The sequence below is a fragment of the Agelaius tricolor genome, unplaced genomic scaffold (genome assembly GCF_023055355.1).
Source record: "Agelaius tricolor isolate 1412-34295 unplaced genomic scaffold, bAgeTri1.0.p SCAF_5, whole genome shotgun sequence".
Lineage (NCBI taxonomy): Eukaryota > Metazoa > Chordata > Aves > Passeriformes > Icteridae > Agelaius > Agelaius tricolor.
Genome location: NW_027269265.1, coordinates 52,863,392 through 52,883,451, shown reverse-complemented (window position 1 = coordinate 52,883,451; position 20,060 = coordinate 52,863,392). Strand labels below are relative to the sequence as shown.

General features: G+C 58.8%; 4 protein-coding genes across 12 annotated transcripts; 1 reads left to right on the top strand and 3 right to left on the bottom strand.

Annotated features, from left to right (window-relative positions):
* Nucleotides 1–299: 299 nt before the first annotated feature.
* NDUFS8 (NADH:ubiquinone oxidoreductase core subunit S8) lies at nt 300–2,226 on the bottom strand. Of its 3 annotated transcripts, none has more exons than XM_071428028.1 (7): nt 2,124–2,226; nt 1,375–1,422; nt 1,231–1,293; nt 1,056–1,145; nt 801–973; nt 598–726; nt 300–512 (listed from the first exon to the last, which is right to left on the bottom strand). In XM_071428028.1, the coding sequence occupies exons 1-7, from the start codon at nt 2,179–2,181 to the stop codon at nt 381–383; spliced, it is 693 nt and encodes a 230-aa protein (XP_071284129.1). In that variant the 5' UTR covers nt 2,182–2,226; the 3' UTR covers nt 300–380. The 3 variants fall into 3 exon arrangements, with proteins under 3 accessions (XP_071284129.1, XP_071284132.1, XP_071284130.1); XM_071428031.1 differs by lacking the exon at nt 2,124–2,226 and adding an exon at nt 1,896–2,081; XM_071428029.1 differs by lacking the exon at nt 1,375–1,422 and having other exon boundaries at nt 2,124–2,196.
* Nucleotides 2,227–2,302: 76 nt separating this feature from the next.
* LOC139590421 (aldehyde dehydrogenase family 3 member B1-like) lies at nt 2,303–7,963 on the bottom strand. The gene is made up of 10 exons (XM_071428026.1): nt 7,756–7,963; nt 7,438–7,600; nt 6,610–6,720; nt 6,405–6,525; nt 6,189–6,274; nt 5,902–5,983; nt 5,282–5,668; nt 4,927–5,093; nt 4,649–4,748; nt 2,303–3,460 (listed from the first exon to the last, which is right to left on the bottom strand). The coding sequence occupies exons 1-10, from the start codon at nt 7,854–7,856 to the stop codon at nt 3,267–3,269; spliced, it is 1,512 nt and encodes a 503-aa protein (XP_071284127.1). The 5' UTR covers nt 7,857–7,963; the 3' UTR covers nt 2,303–3,266.
* Nucleotides 7,964–8,114: 151 nt separating this feature from the next.
* LOC139590420 (aldehyde dehydrogenase family 3 member B1-like) lies at nt 8,115–20,055 on the bottom strand. 5 transcript variants are annotated; one of them, XM_071428024.1, is made up of 12 exons: nt 20,016–20,055; nt 19,117–19,209; nt 14,273–14,482; nt 13,759–13,921; nt 11,590–11,700; nt 11,382–11,502; nt 11,194–11,279; nt 10,917–10,998; nt 10,366–10,752; nt 10,031–10,197; nt 9,757–9,856; nt 8,115–8,685 (listed from the first exon to the last, which is right to left on the bottom strand). In XM_071428024.1, the coding sequence occupies exons 3-12, from the start codon at nt 14,464–14,466 to the stop codon at nt 8,492–8,494; spliced, it is 1,605 nt and encodes a 534-aa protein (XP_071284125.1). In that variant the 5' UTR covers nt 14,467–14,482; nt 19,117–19,209; nt 20,016–20,055; the 3' UTR covers nt 8,115–8,491. The 5 variants fall into 5 exon arrangements, with proteins under 5 accessions (XP_071284125.1, XP_071284123.1, XP_071284126.1 ...); XM_071428022.1 differs by lacking the exons at nt 19,117–19,209; nt 20,016–20,055 and adding an exon at nt 19,027–19,099; XM_071428025.1 differs by lacking the exons at nt 19,117–19,209; nt 20,016–20,055 and adding an exon at nt 14,571–16,318.
* On the top strand, nt 15,839–20,031 carry UNC93B1 (unc-93 homolog B1, TLR signaling regulator). Of its 3 annotated transcripts, none has more exons than XM_071428018.1 (11): nt 15,839–15,870; nt 16,576–16,677; nt 16,759–16,900; nt 16,980–17,133; nt 17,210–17,371; nt 17,435–17,564; nt 17,643–17,736; nt 17,816–17,940; nt 18,013–18,538; nt 18,764–18,882; nt 18,976–20,030. In XM_071428018.1, the coding sequence occupies exons 2-11, from the start codon at nt 16,594–16,596 to the stop codon at nt 19,240–19,242; spliced, it is 1,803 nt and encodes a 600-aa protein (XP_071284119.1). In that variant the 5' UTR covers nt 15,839–15,870; nt 16,576–16,593; the 3' UTR covers nt 19,243–20,030. The 3 variants fall into 3 exon arrangements, with proteins under 3 accessions (XP_071284119.1, XP_071284120.1, XP_071284118.1); XM_071428019.1 differs by lacking the exon at nt 15,839–15,870 and adding an exon at nt 16,184–16,211 and having other exon boundaries at nt 18,976–20,031; XM_071428017.1 differs by lacking the exon at nt 15,839–15,870 and having other exon boundaries at nt 16,474–16,677.
* Nucleotides 20,056–20,060: the final 5 nt, after the last annotated feature.

Sequence of the window (20,060 nt, the reverse complement as noted above, 5' to 3'; positions counted from 1 at the left end):
CAGTACTACTGTGAACCCCCCTTGCCAGGATCACCAGGCCCCCCCACCCTGGCTGCCCTCAGAAGCTGGAAATGACCCTCCCAGATTCCTAAATCCCCCCAGCACTGCTCCTCCATCCTTGCCTGCTTCCCCTCCACCTCCCACACCTTTTCCTGCAAACCACCCCCTACCCCAGCATTGGTGCCAGCACCCCCAGGACCCGCATCCTCCTCCCCAAAACACAACCCCACACCCAGGGTTGGGGTCCCCCCAGGAGTCAGGGGCTCTGACCCCAGCGCTGGAAAGGAAAAGACACAGAGTTATGGGAAGGGGCTGACACCCACAGTGCCAGCAGAGGGGGAGAACCCCCAAACGCTTTATTTGGGGGGCGGGTGGGGCTGTCATCGGTACAGGTAATCAGCCTGGATGTTGGCTGCAATCTCAGCCTCCCACTTGTCGCCGTTGTTGAGCAGCTTCTCCTTGTTGTAGAGCAGCTCCTCGTGCGTCTCCGTCGAGAACTCGAAGTTGGGGCCCTGCCAGGGCAGGAAGGGGTCACCCTTGGGGTCACCCTGGCAGGAAAGGGGAGTCCCTGCAGTCCCCCCTGCAGGCCCCACTCACCTCCACGATGGCATCCACAGGACAGGCCTCCTGGCAGAACCCACAGTAGATGCACTTGGTCATGTCGATGTCGTAGCGCGTGGTGCGGCGGCTGCCATCGGCGCGGGGCTCAGCCTCGATGGTGATGGCCTGGCACGGGGACACCGTCATGGCCAGAGCCCCGGGTGAGGAGGAGGAGGAGGAGGAGGAGGAAGTAGTCTCACCTGTGCCGGGCACACGGCCTCGCAGAGCTTGCAGGCGATGCAGCGCTCCTCCCCAGACGGGTACCGGCGCAGCGCATGCTCCCCACGGAACCGCGGGCTCAGCGGGCCCTTCTCAAATGGGTAATTGATGGTGGCCGGCTCACGGAAAAGGTAGCTCAGGGTCATGGCCAGGCCTGCGGGGGAGAAAGAGGGGTTATGGCATATTTGGGAAGCGGGGGATCACCCCACAAATGAGGAGGATGAGCAGGGTCTCACCTCGGACAAGCTCGGTCCAGAGCAGGGTCTGGGCAGCGCGGTCAGTGATGGATCGCATGTCCATGGCCGGCTCCCGGATGTTGACATACTCTGCGGGAAGAGGGGAGCTGTGCCCACCCTGCAGAGCCCTGGGGTGGGAGCTGAGCCCCCAGGGGGGTGGCATGGCTGTACTCACTGTAACAGTCCCTGGGGGTGCTGGTGCTGAGCAGGCGCAGGGAGCCCAGTGGGGCCAGGGGGCCTGGGGAGGGACAGGAGGGTCAGCAGGGTCACAATGGGGTTTGGGGGGTTCAGGAGGTTGGGGATTCCTGGGCGGCCTCACCTGCACGGGCAGCCTGGTACAGCAGTCGCAGTGCTGCCATGGCCGGTCCTGGGGGGCAGAGGGAACCTCAGCAACTACCAGTAAGGGACTGGGGCTGCCAGGGGCCCTCATGGGGGACACTGGCACCCTGATCCCCACTCCTCCACCCAAAGAAACCCAGACCCCCAGGCACTCCTGTCCCAACACTCCACAAGGGACTCCAAGTGCTTTTCCCTAAGGACCTAAGCATCTTGTTTCTTTTGCCAACCCCTCTCAAGGCACCCAGGCATCCTGTCCCTCCTTGCAGCCCCCTCTTAAGAGACCCAAGTGTATCCCCCAATATCTTGTCTACCCCCTAAAAGGGACCCAGCTGTTCCCCCAGGGGACCCGGGCATCCACACCCCACCCTCCAGGGACACTCAGATGTCCCTTCCCCATCCCACCCCTAAGGATCCAGGGGCCCTGATGTCCTGTCCCTCCCAAGGGCCCCACGTGTCCCCCCATCCCCGTCCCCATGCCCCTCCCCGCCGCCCCGCACCCACCTGAGCCCCCACGCGGGACCGATCCTTCCTGTCACCCCCCAAGTTCCCGCTCAGCCTGTGTGTGTCCCTTCGGAGAGGATGGCGGCGGAGGGCAGCGCAGTGTCCGGGCCGCCCCCTCTGCCCCAGGCGGATTTGGGCGGCCACTACACGCCACCGGGGGTGACCGCAGCCCCGGGCCGCCCCCCGGGCCCCCCAGGCTGCCCCCCTGGGCCCCCCCTCCTACCTCACCTGCCCTAAGGGCCCTCCGCCGTCCTGACCCCTGGTCGCCCCCGCGGGCACTGCGCATGCGCGTGCGGCTGCCCGTCGTGGGCGGGGCGAACGATGGCGGACGCGCTTCTCATTGGTGGGAGTCTCGCAAAGGGCGAGGGGGGCGGGAAGAAAGAGGGAGAAGCGTCGCTGATTGGGCGGAGTGCGGCCGTGCTGCGCGGCGATTGGTGGGGCGGGAGGGGGCGTGTCCGAACGGCGGGCGGAAGCGGAAGCGCGGGTTCATGGCGGAGGCGCGCGGTTGCGGTGCTGGCGCGGAGCCTCCCGCTCCTCCAGGGCTTCCCGAGCCTCCGGAGCTTTCCGTCCGGTTTCTGGAGCAGCTCGGGCCACGGTTGCCGGACGGTCTCGCAGCTGGAGCGGCCCAGATACTTGGATTCACTACAAAGCCCGGCTCCGCCTCTGGCGGGCTCAGCGCTGGCCCCGATCCCTCAGCCCCGGCAGAGTCCCTGGAGGCGGGCATCAGGGATGTTTCCCCTTCCCTATTAAACTGTCTTTATCTCAGCTGCCTCGTCCAGTTCTCTCCATCCGCCCACCCGGGGAAATCCCCGTGGCATTCAGCCAGGACAACCCCCAGCCTAACAGAAATTGTTATCCCTTTACCGGCACAACCAGCCCCGCAAATGGAGCAGCATGGAGCGAAGGAAACTGGGATCATGGGGCAGGATAAACGGGAACGTGGGTCAAAGGAAACTTGGGATCATGGAGCAGGAGAAACTGGGAACACAGGGCAAAGGACACTGATATCATGGGGCAAAGGAGACTGGGATCATAGAGCAGGAGAAACCAAGATCATCCCAGCTCAAGGATTTAGGATTAGTGAGTTGTTGTGGACCTTCTCAAGGCAGAGTACAGAATGAGGGGCACAGGAGACCCTTCTGTTTGGTGGTACCAGTGGAAATAGAGCCCCAAACAGCCAGAAAAGAGGGATATGGGACTGGAATGGAGGAAGATGTGGGGGACAAAGGACTCTTGGGGTGAGCAGGGGTGCAGGGAAGTGAAAGAGAAGCACACAGGATGTTGAGAAACATCTTTCATTGCACCTGAGCACCAGGACCAGCAGCAAGAGATGTCCTGAGTGGGCAGACCCTGAGTGGGATGTGGAGACCCTCAGAGCAGGGTACAGTCACTCTTACGTGTCACCTTTAAAGTGGCCTGGATGAGCCCAAATTTCCTCTGGCTGTAGGGGGGATAGCGCGGGGCGTTGAGGGACTCCCGGCCCATCCCGCGCTTCAGACACCCACGGGGGTGGGAGAAGGTGTCAAAGCTGAACTTCCCGTGGTGCGTTCCCAGGCCGCTGTTCCCTGCAATACACAGCACAGGACCCCGGTGGGGAGCTGGATCTGGCCATCCTTTGGGTCAAAGAACCCAAAATTAGGCTCCCAGCTCTGTGAAAGCAGCACTACGCCTTCATCCAGCTGCTTTCCAAGCCATGGATGAGCTTCTCAAGAATGTGACTCAAAGAGGACCACAAAGTGACCTAGTGCACACCCAAGTTGATGTTTGGAGTGGAAAGATTAGGCTGGAAGGTGGAGAAATACTCCAAAACTCTGTCATCAGTGGATTTTACCATTTCAATTAACATGTTTAGCAACTGGATGGTGTCACTGATGAGGTGATGGCAGCAGCAAGATGCTCCCACCAGATGAACTTCCCTACCACAGGAATACCCTACAAAAGACATCCCATCCATGCTGGATCCAGCCCTGCTGCAGGGGGGCAAGACTGCAGGGGTGGAGAGGCACAATGACCGAGGTGCCTTTGGCAAGGTGGGACCTAGCACCAGGGATCAATGTTGGGACGTGAAAGCTGGCTGGCCAGGAACAAGCACAGGAAAGCCAGGCAGGCTGGCAAAAAACAACAAAATCCACAGATGATTTGGTAACAGATGGGATAAAATGCCATGAGTCAGCCTGAGCCAGTCAGTCTTCCTGATAAAATGCTAATCATGGTTGGGGTGATGCGTTGGGTGCAGTTCCTCACACATCAGCAGCCCCAGGATAAAGGGAAGTCACTGATGCCTCCTGGCCAGCTGAGTGGGAAGAGAGGAAAAAAGGTGGAAAACAGGAGTGGAAAACAGGAGCTGGTAGTGGAGATCATCCCATAAAAAGCAGGTGTCTCCATCATGGAATCCCAGGATAGTTTGGGTTGGAAAGGGTCTTAAAGATTATTCAGTTCCATCCCCCCACCATGGGCAGGAACACCTCCCACTAGACCAGGTTGCTTCAAGCTCTGATTCCCTGTGTGGTAAGCCAGACATTTCCATGGATCCAGGGAGCACAGAGCTTGGGATGGGGAATATGGAGAGAAGGAACCTCAGGGTGCTCCATGGTTGTCCAAGAGCCCAAGATGAAGCAAAGGGCTTCTGGAGGAGAATTTCCCTATGGACTACTGAGCCCTCTGGAGCTGAGAGTTCCCCCTGAGACCCTTCCTGATCATCGGTGGGATCACACCTGGCTCCCAATGGCCAGGATTGGGGATTTTGGACCTACCAATGCCTCCAAAGGGCAGTGAGGGCAGTGTCACATGCATCAGGGTGTCGTTGCCACAGAAGCCACCACTGCTTGTCCTCTCCAGGACCCGGTTCACCACCTGGGAGTGACATGAAGAAGATGAGACATGGATCTCCTATCCCATTCCACTAGTTCCAAACACAGTCCATACCCCCTGACTAGGGCTGTGTGCTGTAAGGGAAGCACTTGGAGCACAAACATGGCTGGATACAGCTGCCAAGGAGCACAGGGCAGGTGTAGTCCTGCCTTGGCTCTACCTTGTCATCTGAGGAGAAGGCGTAGGCAGCCAAGGGCCGCTCCCGGCTGTTGATGAAGTCAATGGCTTCATCCACGTTGGCAATGATGACAATGGGCAGGATGGGCCCAAAGATCTCCTCCTGCATGACAGGATCTGAAGGCTGCACATCCACCAGCACGGTGGGAGCTGCGGAGAGGAAACCTGACAGCATCAGCCGGGCACAGAGGTCGGAGGTGGCACCTTGGTGATCCCCCAGGACACATCTCCTGTACCAAAGGCCACCTGGCCAAGTACCCAGTTCCCCTCATACTCTTCTCCAAACCTGGAATGTGCTCCATGCAAGGATGCAGATGTGAGTGAACCCCAAGTCTCACCGATGTAGCGCTCAGCCTCGTCCGTCTGTCCCCCGATGGCCACGCGCCCGCTGCCCAGCAGTGCCCGCAGGCGCTGGAACTGCTTGTCATTCACAATGCGGCCAAAATCCAGGGATTCTCGGGGGTTGGGGCCATAGAAATCATTGATGGCCTTTTGCAGGGCTGGGAGCAGCTTCTCCTGCATCTCCAAGGTGCAGAGCAGGTAGTCGGGCGCGATGCAGGTCTGCCCCGCATTGAAGAAGCGGCCCCAGGCCACGCGTCGTGCCACGTTGGTCACATCACAGGTGTCAGACACATAGCAGGGGTTCTTGCCCCCCAGCTCCAGTGTCACCGGTGTCAGGTGCTTGGCAGCGGCTGTCATCACAATCCGCCCCACCGGGGGGCTGCCTGTGGGTAGGGAAAACATGGATTGAGGTGGGAATCCCACCAGCCATCGCATGGCTCTGGGATGTGGCACTGGGTCCCACCAGACCTCAGATACACATCCCAGATCCTCCAACAGATCCTGGTACACATCTCCAACCCAATCCCTGCCTTCTTCTCCAGGGATGTCTGGAGGGAACCGTCTTCCTCCTCACACAAAATCCAGGCAGGGCTCTGCTCTGTCCCATGGGACGTACCAGTGAAGAAGATGTAGTCAAACTTGTTCTCCAGCAGCCTGGTGGTCTCCTGCACACCACCAGTCACCACAGCAAAGCAGTCCTGCAAGGAAATGAGAAAGGCCTCCTCTTGTCACCATCTGTCCCCACCAATAGCACCCTGGGAGGCTGGGACACTGGCTGGGCATGGAGGAAGGAAGTTGGGCAGTACATGGAACCGGAGATGCTGTGTGAGGCAGGCTCAGAACACAGCTCTGTGTGTGCAGGGGTGCCTCAGCCATGCCACAGGGATGGGGAGAGTGTCCCACCTTGTCCAGGTAGCTGGGCAGCGCTTCTGCCATGAGTCTTTCTGTCTTCTTGGACACCTCAGAGGGTTTGACAATGACACAGTTCCCTGGGGAAGACCGACAGGATGTTGGAGCTGTGACATGGTGACAGCCAGTCCCTCTATGGACGAAGTGCCCTCACCAGTGCTTGGCACTACTGGGATCCTCCAGGCCAGGGCACTGGAAGTTTGGGCTCACCGGCAGCGATGGCCCCGATGAGGGGCACCAGGAAGAGTTGAATGGGGTAATTCCAGGGCGCTATGATGAGCACCACCCCGTAGGGGTCCTTGCGGATGAAGGCAGAGTCCAGCTGCATTGCCTGTGGGACACCCGCCACATCAGGTCCCACCCTGCACCACCATCCCACCCAGCTCTGCCTCCCATCCTCTCTCTCCCCTCTCACCAGAATTCTGTCCACCTTCTCGTCCTTCATCCAGCAGGACAGGTTGTTCAGGGTCTCATGGAGCTCGTTCTTGCACACGAGGATCTCAGATAATTCGGTTTCAAAGGGTGCCTGCAGACACCAAGGATGCAACATGTGACCTTGGCATATCCTGCAGCTCTTATCCCAGTGCTCCATAGTGTTTTACCCAGGACTGGGGACTGGAGCCCTCTACATCCCATGCTGGATTCAAATCCCTAAGGGCATTGAGCACCCCCTGTGTCTGCAACATGATGCTTTTAAGCACTGATTGCTTAAAAATAGGAAAAATTATGCAGATCCCATTCATCCAGACAACAGGAAGAATAGGGAGGGTGTCCAAAGGGACTAGGTTGGGGAAGAGAAGACAATGAGCCCTGTGTGGTATTAAGGCTCTGGCTGCAGAGCCAGGGGATCTGGGCTCAGGAGTCACAACCTGGGTGAGCCCCATGGGAGGAAAGGGGGTGACATCAGGTGGGAAGTTCAGGGCAGGGAGCAGGGACAGAAATCTGGGATTAATTTGCCCAGGGAAGAGGGAAACTGAGGCTGGTGGGTGTGGGAATGGTTATCCCTGTCAAGGTGCTGCTCACCACACCCTCTGTCTATGGCAGAGCATGGATGGACTTTGGAGTACGGGTGACAGTGACATGCTACATCTCAGTCTCCCAAATCCAGAGGCTGTGAGTCCAAGGCAGAGCTCAGGCAGGGCTGGAGAACCCAATGAGAGGAGCACAAAGCACCCCCAGCTGGGCTGTAGGAGCCTCTCAGCTCCTCCAGCCACCAAGTCCTCCTGTTCCTGTCCCCTCTCACCTTGCCCAAGTCAGAGGCAGTGGCATCCATGATCTGCTGCTTCTTGTCATCCAGGAAGCGTCCCAGAGCCTCCAGCTGGGCCACACGGTATTCCATGGGCCGAGTCTTCCCAGAGAGCCAGGATGCCCGCAGGTGGCTCACCAGCCCTGCAAAGGGGTTCCTGCTGTGGGGACAGGGGTGTTAGAGGGATGCCAGCCCCATTCCAGCTCCTCAGAGCTCCACATCATCCCAGCCCAGCATCCAGGTGCCACTCCAGGGGGAGGATGGAGCACTGGGACCCCTCCTGCCACCCGTCTGTCCCTCCACACTCTCACTCACCTCAGGGTGTCACCATCCACACTCCCGTTCCCAGCATTGCCCTCGGGGGCTCTCTTGGCCTCGATCCCAGGAAGCTGCGGGAAGACAGTTCCAGTCTCCATGCTCCCAGTGCAGCACGGGATGGTTGCACTGGGGTTATCAACCACAGCTTCTCTCTTCTCAGCTAACACGGGCGGCTGCCAGCTTCCTGCCCTGCCCTCTGGCTACCTTCCCCTTGCCTGCCCTCTGGCTGTCCTTCCCCTTGCCTGCCTGCCCTGCCACACCTCCCTTCCAGCTATAACTGCTTGGGGAGGGAAACGCCCCCCAACCCTCCCAGCACACCCCAGATCAGAGGAGGGAGGCACAAAGAGAGGCTGGGAGAGAGTTTGATGCAAAGTCTTTACTACAGGCAGAGTTACACGGAGCAAAGAGCAACAGCGAGGAGGGAGAGAGGTTCATTCCAAAGGAAAAGTCCGTGTGAGGGGAGATGGGACTGATGGGAGCACTTCTCCACCAGAAAGAGAAGTTTGGACTAAGAAAAAGATTTTGTTCATTTCAGCTGTGTCCTGGAAAATGGTTTGGAGCAGAGGCCACAAAGGGTGCAGGAGAGGATGTCCATCCCGGCTGTCTGACATGCTCCAGCGAGGCAAAGGACACAGCGAGGAAGTGGCTGGGGAGTGTGATGAAGAGGGAGAGTGGGACAGTTCCAGTTCTTCCCGCTGACTCCGTGGCATCTTCAGAGCAGGGCACGGCAGCCTCAGAGCAGGGTGCAGGTGCCCCTGCGCTTCACCTCGAAGGTGGTGGTGAGGAGCCCCAACTTCTGCTGGGTGTAGGGGGGGTAGCGTGGGGTGTTGAGCGTCTCCAGCCCCATGTTCCGGTGCAGGCAGCCACGGTGGACGGAGAAGGTGTCAAAGGTGAACTTCCCATGGTATTTTCCCAGGCCACTGTTCCCTGGAACACACAGGACAGGTCCATGCTCAGGATGGGACTCTGTTCCTGATGATGCCTTCTCCAAGCATCAAAATGAGGGAAAAAGACAACTACAGGATTTTCTGAGCAGCACAGACATGGTGGAGGAATTCCATTTTCCAGTGCCTCCTCCAGGTATATCATGCTCAGTCCAGCCAATCTTGCTGCAGCTCAGCAGTTTGGAGGCCCCAGCATCTCCTTTTTACCCACCTCCATTTATCTACACAAGCTTTGCTGGGTTCTGCAAGTCTTGATTTCACTCCATGATGCTCCACTGTATATGCCCACAGCTGGAGCTGTTCGACCCTCTTCCCGGAACTCTAAAAGCCTGGAGCCACATTGGCAACACCAGTTCTCCCAGTTCCTGTGGCTGGTTTAACTGGAGGTTAAGTGACTTCTCAAGGAAGCTTTGGTGCCATCTCACCCCAATGACTTCAGCTCCTTCACCTGCTCTAAAGTGGCTTTACCTAATAATTGAAGGTGGTTGGTCTGAATCATTCCAAATTAAGATAAGTTACGGAATGGGAAGTACAAAAAATTGTTCCCTGAGCCACAGGCAGGTGAGGAATTAATTGTCTGGGTGTTTCATTATGTCTGACTCAGGTGCCAGCGCCGACAGAGATGCTGAGCAAGGGCAGCACCAAATGAAGGGACTTATCCCAGAAATATTTTGGGAAGAGATCAAGTCATACGGAAGTATTCTGGGAAACAACATTCCTGTATTCCTGTATCCCTGGACTGTGCTGCACCCACAGCCCAGAGCTAAGCAGCCTCACTTTTCACCCGAGAAAGCAAAAATTGGTGCCTCTGGAGACCAAAAATTTCTTCTTCTCCAAGATCCTGGAAGAGTTTCTCCAGGTTTTCATAAGCACTTTGTTCCTAGTATTTTGTCCTAAAAGTTGGAATGAAGGTACAACCTGGCTCCTGAGGGACATTAAGGGATCCAGCCCAGAACCACACTGGCTGCAGGAAGAAACTTCCATTCCTCACCGTGGCTCAGGCCACGGATCACACCTGGCTCCCAATGGCCAGGACTGGGGATTCTGGACCTACCAACGCCTCCAAAGGGCAGCGAGGTCAGTGTCACATGCATCAGGGTGTCGTTGCCACAGAAGCCTCCGCTGCTCGTCCGCTCCAGGACCTGGTTCACTATCTGTGAGGGAGCAGAGAAAGTAGATGAGGGGCTTGCACTTGGCAAACATTACCCAGTTTACCCACCAGATGTTCTCAGAGTGTCTGGGCTCTAAAGACCCTTCAGAGCACATCCTGGGGCTCGTGGAGGAGGTGCCCAACTTCCCTCCCCACTTTTTCTGCTCCACAGACACACCTTGCTGTCGCAGGAGAAGGCATAGAGGGCCAATGGCCGTGGCCGTGCGTTGATGAAGTCAATGGCTTCATCCATGTTGGCGATTACGACAATGGGCAGGATGGGCCCAAAGACCTCCTCCTGCATGGCAGGGTCCGAGGGCAGCACATCTGCCAGCACGGTGGGAGCTGCAGAGAGGATCAGCCAGGCACAGAGGTTGGAGATGAAACCTGCCCTCAGGACCCATTTTTAAGCACCCCTAAAACTCTTTTCCCTCTAGAGCCTCCCCTCTCTACGCAGACCCGCTGAAAACCCCCAATGTGCTCACCAAGATGTGAGTGAACCCCAAGTCTCACCGATGTAGCGCTCGGCCTCATCCGTCTGTCCCCCGATGGCCACGCGCCCGCTGCCCAGCAGCGCCCGCAGGCGCTGGAACTGCTTGTCATTCACAATGCGGCCAAAATCCGGGGATTCTCGGGGGTTGGGGCCGAAAAACTCGGTGATGGCCTCACGCAGGGCGGGCATGAGCTTCTCCTGCATCTCCAAGGTGCAGAGCAGGTAGTCGGGCGCGATGCAGGTCTGCCCCGCGTTGAAGAAGCGGCCCCAGGCCACGCGTCGTGCCACGTTGGTCACATCACAGGTGTCAGACACATAGCAGGGGTTCTTGCCCCCCAGCTCCAGTGTCACCGGTGTCAGGTGCTTGGCAGCGGCTGTCATCACAATCCGCCCCACCGGGGGGCTGCCTGTGGGTAGGAAAAACATGGATTGAGGTGGGAATCCCACCAGCCATCGCATGGCTCTGGGATGTGGCACTGGGTCCCACCAGACCTCAGATACACATCTCAGATCCTCCAACAGATCCTGACACCACATCTAGGAGGGCTCTGCTCTGTCCCATGGGACGTACCAGTGAAGAAGATGTAGTCAAACTTGTTCTCCAGCAGCCTGGTGGTCTCTGGCACGCCACCAGTCACCACAGCAAAGCAGTCCTGCAAGGAAACAGAAAACATCCCCTTGTGTCACCATGTGTCCCCACCAACAGCATCCCAGGAAGCTGAGACATTGGCTGAGGATGGAGGGAGGAGGTTCTGCACATAGATGATGTGTGGGGATGGTGGGTGTGAGGCAGGGTTGGGAACACCATGGTCTAGGAACAACAGACAAGGACAAGAAGGGCTTCTCACACTGTCCAGGTAACAGCTCAGAGTTTCAGCAATGAGTCTCTCTGTGTTCTTGGAGATTTCTGAGGGTTTGATGATGGCACAGTTCCCTGAGGGAAGATGAACAGGACATCAGCACAGTGACATGGTGACAGAGACCCCTGGGGAGACCCTGGCACTTGCAGGCCAGGGGACTGGAAGTTTGGGCTCACCAGCAGCGATGGCCCCGATGAGGGGCACCAGGAAGAGGTGGATGGGGTAATTCCAGGGTGCTATGATGAGCACCACCCCGTAGGGGTCCTTGCGGATGAAGGCAGAGTCCAGTTGCATCACCTTTAAGGAAGAACATGACCTCAGCACTGCCTTCCCCACCAGCAATCCCTCTCCCCCACTCCCCTTTGCCCAGAGCTTCCTTCTTACCAGGTTCTTGTCCACGTGCTCATCCTTCATCCAGCTGCACAGGTTGTTGAGGGTGACATTGAGCTCATTCTTGCAGAGGAGGATCTCACTGAAGAAAGCCTCGAAGGATGGCTGGGGACAGACATCATGGAAGTGCCACCCCATCACTGACCCCATCATTGACCCTGTCACCCTAACAGAAACCCCATCACCCAACACCAACCCCATCACCCTAGGAGGCATCTCTCCCTCCTTCCAAACATCAATAGCAGGAGGATCTCTTCAGCAGAAGTTTCCATCACCTCCTGTAACTCCTAGGGATTATCAGTGACCCAGAAATTTTATGAAAATAGTTACTTGGCCAGAAGGAAAAAAAACCTCAAAATTTAAAATTCTCATGCTATTTGTCAAATTCCTGAGCTCAGCACTGTGAACTGGCAACAGAACCCTGAGCCAAAGCAATGTCACCAAAGCTCCTGAAGAGCTGGTCCTGGTGGAAGGCATCCTTCCCACTTGGATGTTCAAGCTGGAAGCAAAGCCCCAACCTCCCTTTCACTGCCTGTGGACTAAAGCTGCACCTTTTAGTCTTAAATTTAGTCAAAGTCTTAAGACCTTGACTAAAGGGAAGTAATAAAAACCACAGCTTAAACCCCTTGTGATGGAGAAGTGGGTCCTCTTGATAGTTGCGGAGCACAGATTGGGATCATATCATCCTTGCAGGAGAAGTGTGAAGACACCAGGGATAGCCCAGCAGGCTCAGTGGAGCCCCTTCATGACCTGGGGAGCAGGGGAGCAAAGCTCCTGTGCTGTGACATCATACTTTGGACTCCTCCAACCCAAAACCACCCCTGGATTGGAGTCTTCCTCCCATCTCCACACCACTTTGGAGTTGGGAAGGCTGGTTGCTGATTCCCAGGATCTTCCACCACCAAGAGACCTTCAGGTCCCCAAAAGGCAGCTGCCAGGAGGTGCGAGGACCCTCTTGGAAGCGAGGGCTCAGGAGGCATATGAGATAATGGAGTGAAGCAACGGGGCTATTCTCAACCCAGGATGATGATGGCTTCACCAATCATAAGGAAGATGATGGTTCATTAAGAATTTTGATGAGATACAAAGGTTGTGAGATAGGACATTAAGTCTGAGGTCATCCCAGTGCCACCAATCATGGGCACCAGAGAGCAACTGGCATTGCTGGAGGTGAGACACCACCTCAGCTACGTAAGAGCAGGTGAAGTGTCCATCTAGCTATGAGGGCCCGGCTGCATAACCAGCTCATTACTGGACAACCGGATCTAATTAGGAGTAATTAGGAAAGATGATGGACACACTCAGAGCACTGATGCCTATCAAGGCCTGGCTGAAGGAGAAGGCCTCGCCTCCAACAAACCACGCAATTAGGAGCCTTGGGAGATGGCAGGAGGGGGAAAGACATTGCTGAGGGCATGGGCCACTTCACTGATGCCGAACAAAGAGGTGAGGATTCATGGAATCCTGGAATGGATTGGCTTGGAAGGGACCTTGAAGCTCATCCAAGTCTGCCCCATCATGGGCAGGGACACCCTCCACTAGCCCAGGTTGCTCCAAGCCCCATCCAGCCTGGCCTTGAACACTTCCAGAGAGGATGAGCTGTGACCACTAGAATTATCCATAGTGTAGATGTTCCCACTTCACCAGCAGATCATCCAGGAGCTCCTGGCATGCCACAATACCCCGAGCCATATCCAGAGCCCTGCCCATGCCACCATGCCAGTGAAACCAGTCCCTTGGAGGCCCTGGGAGGAATGTGCAGTGCCAGCACATTGCACAATGCCAGTAATCCTGGGCGTGCCAGGCTGGCCAGGAGCACCCCAGGATGTCACCCTTGTGGAGGTCACGTGGACCCGCAGGATGCAGACCAGAGTGTGAAACGCTTCCACCTCGGCCGGTCACCGATAGGCCAACAGGGCCTTTGCCTGGTTTCAGGGCACCAGGGATGGGATCAACAGCACAGTCCCTCCACTATCCCTGGATCTGCAGGGATCCAGCACTTAGAGATGCACCAGCCTGGGAGCACATCAAGGGGGAATCAGGACCCCAGGGAAGGGACACCCCTGTGCCCAGACACTCACAAGGATACAGCACCTGGACAAGGGAGTCTGAAGGACTTCAAAGATGTGATGCCAGTAGCCCCCAATTCCCAGCCCCTCTTACCTTTCCCATATCCAATTCAGTGGCTTCCAGAATCTCCTGCTTCTTGTCATCCAGGAAGCGTCCCAGAGCCTCCAGCTGTGCCACGCGATATTCCATGGGCCGAGTCTTCCCAGAGAGCCAGGATGCCCGCAGGTGGCTCACCAGCCCTGCATAGGGGTTCCCACTGCAGGGGTGAGGGTGTTAGAGGGGACCCAACTCCATTCTACCTCCCCAGAGCTTCATGTCATCCCAGATCCCCATTATCCCATTCCAGCATGAAACTGGATCCCAGATTCCCTGGGTACAGTGCAGGGAGTCTGCACACACCTGTCTCCCTTGCTGCTGGGAGCAGCCCAACACAGCACCATTCCCTGCTGATCTTGTCTTCTCCCTTGGGCTATGCTGGGACATGGTGGCTCACAGACCTCAAACTTTTCCCCCAGCACTAACCTGGGGTCCCCGTTGCCCTGGCACTGCCACAGCTTCCCCTGCCCACCTCCCTGTCTCCCTCCTGCCCCCAGCCCCTTGCTCTCACCACGGAGTGCTGCAGACCATTGGAACTGGCCCCTTCCCAATCCCGCTGCTTCCACTGCACCCAGCAGCTTTCCCAGGATCTTTGCCAGGATCACTGCCCGTGCTGCTGCACTTGCCGCAGCCCAGGAGCTGCTGCTTGGGGGGCTCGAGGGGCTGCTGCATGCCAAGCTGTTGGAAGGAGCTGCCAGTCTCCATGGAGAGCGTGGTGGCCCTGGGGAGAGAGAGACACTGTGTGGGTTATGCCAGGATGGAAGTGCTGGAGATGCCGGCTCGATCCCAAGAGGAGTCACCTGCGGCACCTTTGAAGAGCAGCTTGGTGCTCGGGGCCGTCCTGGTTGTGGGGTGACTCAGCCCAGAGCAGCTGCCAGAGGCCCTGGGAGATGCCTGGGATTCCTGGGATAATCACCATCCTCTGGACACTGACCTGCCCAGGTTGCCCTGCTGATTTAGAGTCACCTATGGGGACCTCAGGGACAAGACACCCCCAAACCTGGGGAGCAGAGCTGCAGCCCCCCATCTGTCACCCTCTCCATCTCCATGCCCAGACACCCACCCTTCCTCGAGGGAACACCCTCTGTGCCCCACAGCCCCCACCAGCATGGGGGGTGTCAGAGGGGTGCCATGCAGGGAGTGCCGGCTTTGGGGACCCCGCAGTGCTTACCTGGGAGCTCGTGTGGAAGCTGGAGGAGCGCGAGGCCAGGCAGGCACTGCTGAGGCTCGGGGTGAGGGTCCCTAAATGCTGTGGGGCTGAGCCCCATGGCCAGGGGCGGGAAGGATTGGGCCCCGCCTCCGTGGGGCTGGCAGTGGGGAAAAGGTCTGGGATGGGATAGGATAGAATGGGACCTCCCCCTTGGGATGGTGGAACTCCCATGGCCACCTCACCACCACCATGAACCTTGACCCATTTGGACCCCACAGACATCCTTCATCCTGCTCCCATGACCACCCTGATCCATGGGGGTCCCACAGACACCCCTCATCCCGCTTCCCAAGGGTTCCATGATCAATAGACACCCATCATGCTGCTACCATGACTACCCTGGCCCATAGGGGTCCCACCAATACTCCTCATCCTGTTTCCCAAGGGTTCCATGATCAATAGACTCCACTCATCCTGCTCCCAGGAAGGGCCCTTTGCCCCGGCACCCCAGGGTGGCTCCCATTGCCTGGGGTGTGGGGGGCCCTCAGGACGGGTGTTGCCCCTGCCCCACCGCCATGACCCTTCTGGGGCTGTTCCATGTGTATCCCCCCTATCCTGCAGAAACCAGCACCCTCCCAAGAGTCCCATCCCAAGAATCCCCCGCTACCGGCTGGGCCAGATCCCGTCCCGGAGATGTCAGTCACCCCATCCGCCCTGCCCAGCAGTCCCCTCGCCCTGCCCCGGGGCACCCCGCCGTGCCACGCACCCGGGCACCCTCCCAGCCCCAGCTCTGGGGTGACACCAGGATAGGCACGTGCCCTACACCCCCCGACTGGGGTGTCCCCCCCGCCCAGGCACTCTGGCACATCCCCCGGACCGGAAAGGGGAAGCGAAAGCAGCAGGGCACAGCACCCAGTGCCACGGGCACCCCGAGGAGGCAGCATCCACCCCGAGGCCTGGTGGGAGCGCTGGGGAGGCTGGGGGGTCACAGGGGAGCGGAGGGGAGGGTAGGGCTGGGGTGCTGTGCGATGGGGGAGCAATGGGCGCTGTGCGGGGGGGCCAGGGTGCTGTGCGGGTTGGGGTGTGATGAGTGCTGCAGAGGCCGCGGTGCTGAGAAAGGACGCGGGTGGGGGGCACTGAGGAGGGCGGGCAGGGACCGGGGGGGAATCCGGGAGCGGAGGGGAGGGTCCGGGAACGGCCCCTTGAACCATCTCCGTCCCGCCCGTGCTAACCGAAAGAGGAAGCAGCTCCCGCCCCGCCCCGCCCCCGAGAAGTTCCGGCACGGGCAAGCAGGGCTGGGGTCGGTGTGACGGGGCGGGGGGGCTGTGAGGAGGCTGGGGGTGCTGAGCCCAGAGGTGCAGTTCTGGGCAGTGCAAAGCTGGGTAGGGGGCACGGGATTCAGGGGTGCAGGATCTCAAGGTTCACAGGGGTACGGAACACAGGGGTGCAACCATGAGTGCAGGTTCAGGGTGTGCAGAGCACAGAGGTTCAGGGCTTGGGGATGCCATGTACATGGGTACACGGTGCTGGATGTAGGGGTGCAAGGGCTGGGGGTGCTGGGCATGAGGGTGCAGGGTCTGTGTGTGCAGGTCACAGGGATGCAAAACATATGGGTGCAAGACTTGGGGTGCCAACAGGGTCCCTTCCACCCTGACACCATCCAGGGCTCTCCAGAAGCACTAATGGAGAAGGACGTTGACGGCTGCCAGGATGGGGCCAAGATAGAGCCAAGCACCAAGCTGGGCACTGAGGGGACAGAGACACAGGTGAGACCAGGGGGACACCCGTGGGGGGAAGCAGGCGTGTGGTGGCCATCCCCGAGGGGTGACAGCTGCAATTACCCACAGCTGGACGATTTTGTGGGTCCTCACCCTGACTACAATGAGGAGGAAGAAGAGCAGAAGTACTTTCGCCGCAAACGCCTCGGTGTCATCAAGAACGTGGTGGCTGCCAGCCTGGCTGGCACTCTCACTTACAGCGTCTACCTGGGTATATGGGACCTCCCAGGGACCCCCAGAACAACTCGGGGTGTTCAGGGCATGGGGTGACCACCCCTGGACACCCCCAGGTCTGCTTCAAATGCAGCTGATCCTTCACTATGATGAGACCTACCGGGAGGTGAAGTACAGCAATATCCGGTTGGAGGACATTGACCGCAAGGTGCTGATGGGCATCAATGTCACACCCGTGGCAGCACTGCTCTACACACCCATCCTCATCAGGTACAGCCCCACCACGCTCCCCGCCAGCATGGATCACTGGCATGGCCACCCACGCTTCCACTCCTTGCCCTGGCAGGTTCTTTGGCACCAAGTGGGCCATGTTCCTGGCGATTGGCATCTACGCCCTCTTCGTCTCCAGCAACTACTGGGAGCGCTACTACACGCTGGTACCCTCTGCAGTGGCCATTGGCATGGTGATCGTGCCCCTCTGGGCCTCCATGGGCACCTACATCATGCGGTAGGCATCGGAGGGGTGGGTGGGGCGTGCATGGGGTGCTGGCTGACCCGCTGCTCCATGCAGGATGGCCCAGAAGTACTATGAGTACATTAACTACAAGGAGGAGCAGGAGAAGGAGAAGCAGCGGGCACCACGGGACGCCTGCAATGCCTACATCATCATCTTCCAGACTGTCTTCTACTCCTGCTTCCACGTGAGCCCCAGTGGGGTGGCTGGGATGGGCGTGGGACCATGCCAGCAGCACTGAGGTGCACCCCTCTACATCCTATAGTTGAGCTTCGTCTGCGCTCAGATGCCCATGGTCTTCTTCCTCAACAACTACCTCTACCAACTCAACCACACGCTCTTTGCAGTGAAGCACTGCGGTGAGGCTGTGGGCGGGGCGCGGGGCGGCACCGGGAGCCCCCCGGTTGGGATTAACCACGGCCTGTGCCCCTCTGGCAGGGACCCTGAGCCACGGCACGCTGCCTGGGTTCAACAAGACGGTGCTGCAGAGCCTTCCCCGCAGCGTCAACCTCATCATCGTGGAGAGCGCCTTGATGGGTGCTGCCTTCCTCGCCATGCTGGTGGTGAGCGCTGGGGCGGGAGGGGACAGGGATGGGCTGGACAATGGCAGGACCTCACCCGCCGGCGCTCCGTAGGTGCTGGTGCTGTGCGGCGCGGCGTACCGGCCCATGGAGGAGATCGACATGCGCAGCATCGGCTGGGGCAACATCTTCCAGCTGCCCTTCAAGCACATGCGGGACTATCGCCTGCGGCACCTCTTCCCACTGTTCATCTACAGCGGCTTCGAGGTGCTCTTTGTCTGCACTGGATTTTCCCTGGTAGGATCTGTGACGGGGTGGGAGGTGATGGAGCGGGGACAGGTGATGCTGAGCCTCTGCTCTCTGCAGAACTACGGCGTGTGCGCGCTCGGGCTGGAGAGGCTGGCATATCTCCTCATGGCCTACGGCTTCTCCGCCTCGGTGTGCTCCAGCCTGGCCCTGTGCATGCTGCGCCTGCGCCGGCACATCCCGCTCCTGGCTGGAGCCCTCATCCACTCTGTGCTCCTGGTGACGCTCTTCTGCTGGGCGCCGGAGCCCCGGTGTCTGGCGCAGGCGCCGCTGCTCTACAGCATTGCCGCGCTCTGGGGCACTGGCAGCGCCCTCAACAAGACCGGAATCAGCAGTGAGTAGTGGGAAGGTCCTAAAACAGCCTCTGTTGTCCCCAAAACGCCTTGGGGGTCCCCAAAACAGCCTGGGTTGTCCCAAGTTTTTCCACACATCCTCTCCTCATGCACCACGAGTTTGTAGTCTCAGTCCTTGGATCCACGGGACAGACTCACTGTGATTGTCCCCCCTGCCAAGGGGACACACCACAGGAAGGGGACACTGATTCCAGTCTCTGCCACAGTCCTCCTGGGGATGTTGTACAAGAAAAAGGAGCGCCAAGACTTCATCTTCACCATCTACCACTGGTGGCAGGCCCTGGCTATCTTCACCGTCTACCTGTGGTCGGGGCTGCCCATGAAGGTAAGTCCCAGATATGCCCCAGCCCACTCTGAGAGATTCCAGGCTTTTTGGGGACACACCCCCACACCAATCCCAAAACTCTGTGTGCCGCAGGCCAAGCTGTCTATCATGCTGCTGACGCTGGTAGTGGCGGTGGGGACATACCTGTGGATGGAGCGGAAGGTGGCGTGGAACATGGAAGTCCGGCTGCCCCGTATCCCACGCCCACGCCACAAAACACGTGGATACCGCTACCTGGAAGACAACTCGGATGAGACTGGCTCTGACGGTGACGGGGACAAGGAGGATGATGACAGGCACCCAACTGAGGCCACCAGGGAAGACGAGCTGCCAAAAGAGGACGGGGAGCTGCTGGGATAAGGACAGCCTGTTCTGGGCCCCATCCTGCTCTTGGTACCTGAGGGGGTTCCACAGCTCCCCCCGGGTGGGCCCAAAATTCTGCAAACCCCCTCAGGTCAGGCTTGCAGCCCCCCCTGCCTGGGAGCTAAGCCTAAAGCCCCCAGGCAGCCCAGATCCCCCCACATTGGCTGAAGGACCCCCACACTGGCCCATGAATCCCCTAGATCAGATCCAGAGCCTCCAGATTGATCTACAGCCCCCAAATTGTGGGACAGCCCCCAGGCAGGCCCATAGCCCCTCAAATTATGATGTAGTTGTTCAGGTCAGACCTGCAGGCCCCCATACCAGCCCCAGAGCCCCCACACACAAATCCACAGCCCCTCATACAAGGCTCACGCCCCCCAGGTAGATCCACAGCCCCCCAAATTTGGCCAAAGGCCCCCCCAGGTGAGGCCCACAGACCCCTGAGCAGATGCACATTCCCTCTAGCAAGGCTTGCAGCCGCCCCCAATGTCCTGCAGACCCCCAGCCCTCCCGTATTAGCCCATTAGCATCCAGACTCCGCAGGGCTACCTTGGAGCCCCCAGGCAGGTAGACCCCCTCCCAAACTGGCCCACAGCCCTTCAGACCAGACCCACACGCGCCCCAGGCAGACCCTGCAGCCCCCCCTAGGTTGTCCCGGAGCCCTTCTAGCTCAGCCTGCAGCCCCCCAGGCCGGCCCCGCAGCCTTCCCGACCTATCCCATCCCCATTTTCCTTCAATAAACCCCCTCCCTCCGTGCCCTTGGCCCTCACCTCCTCCATCCTCCGGCCGCGCACCCGAAGCGTCCCCTTCCCGAA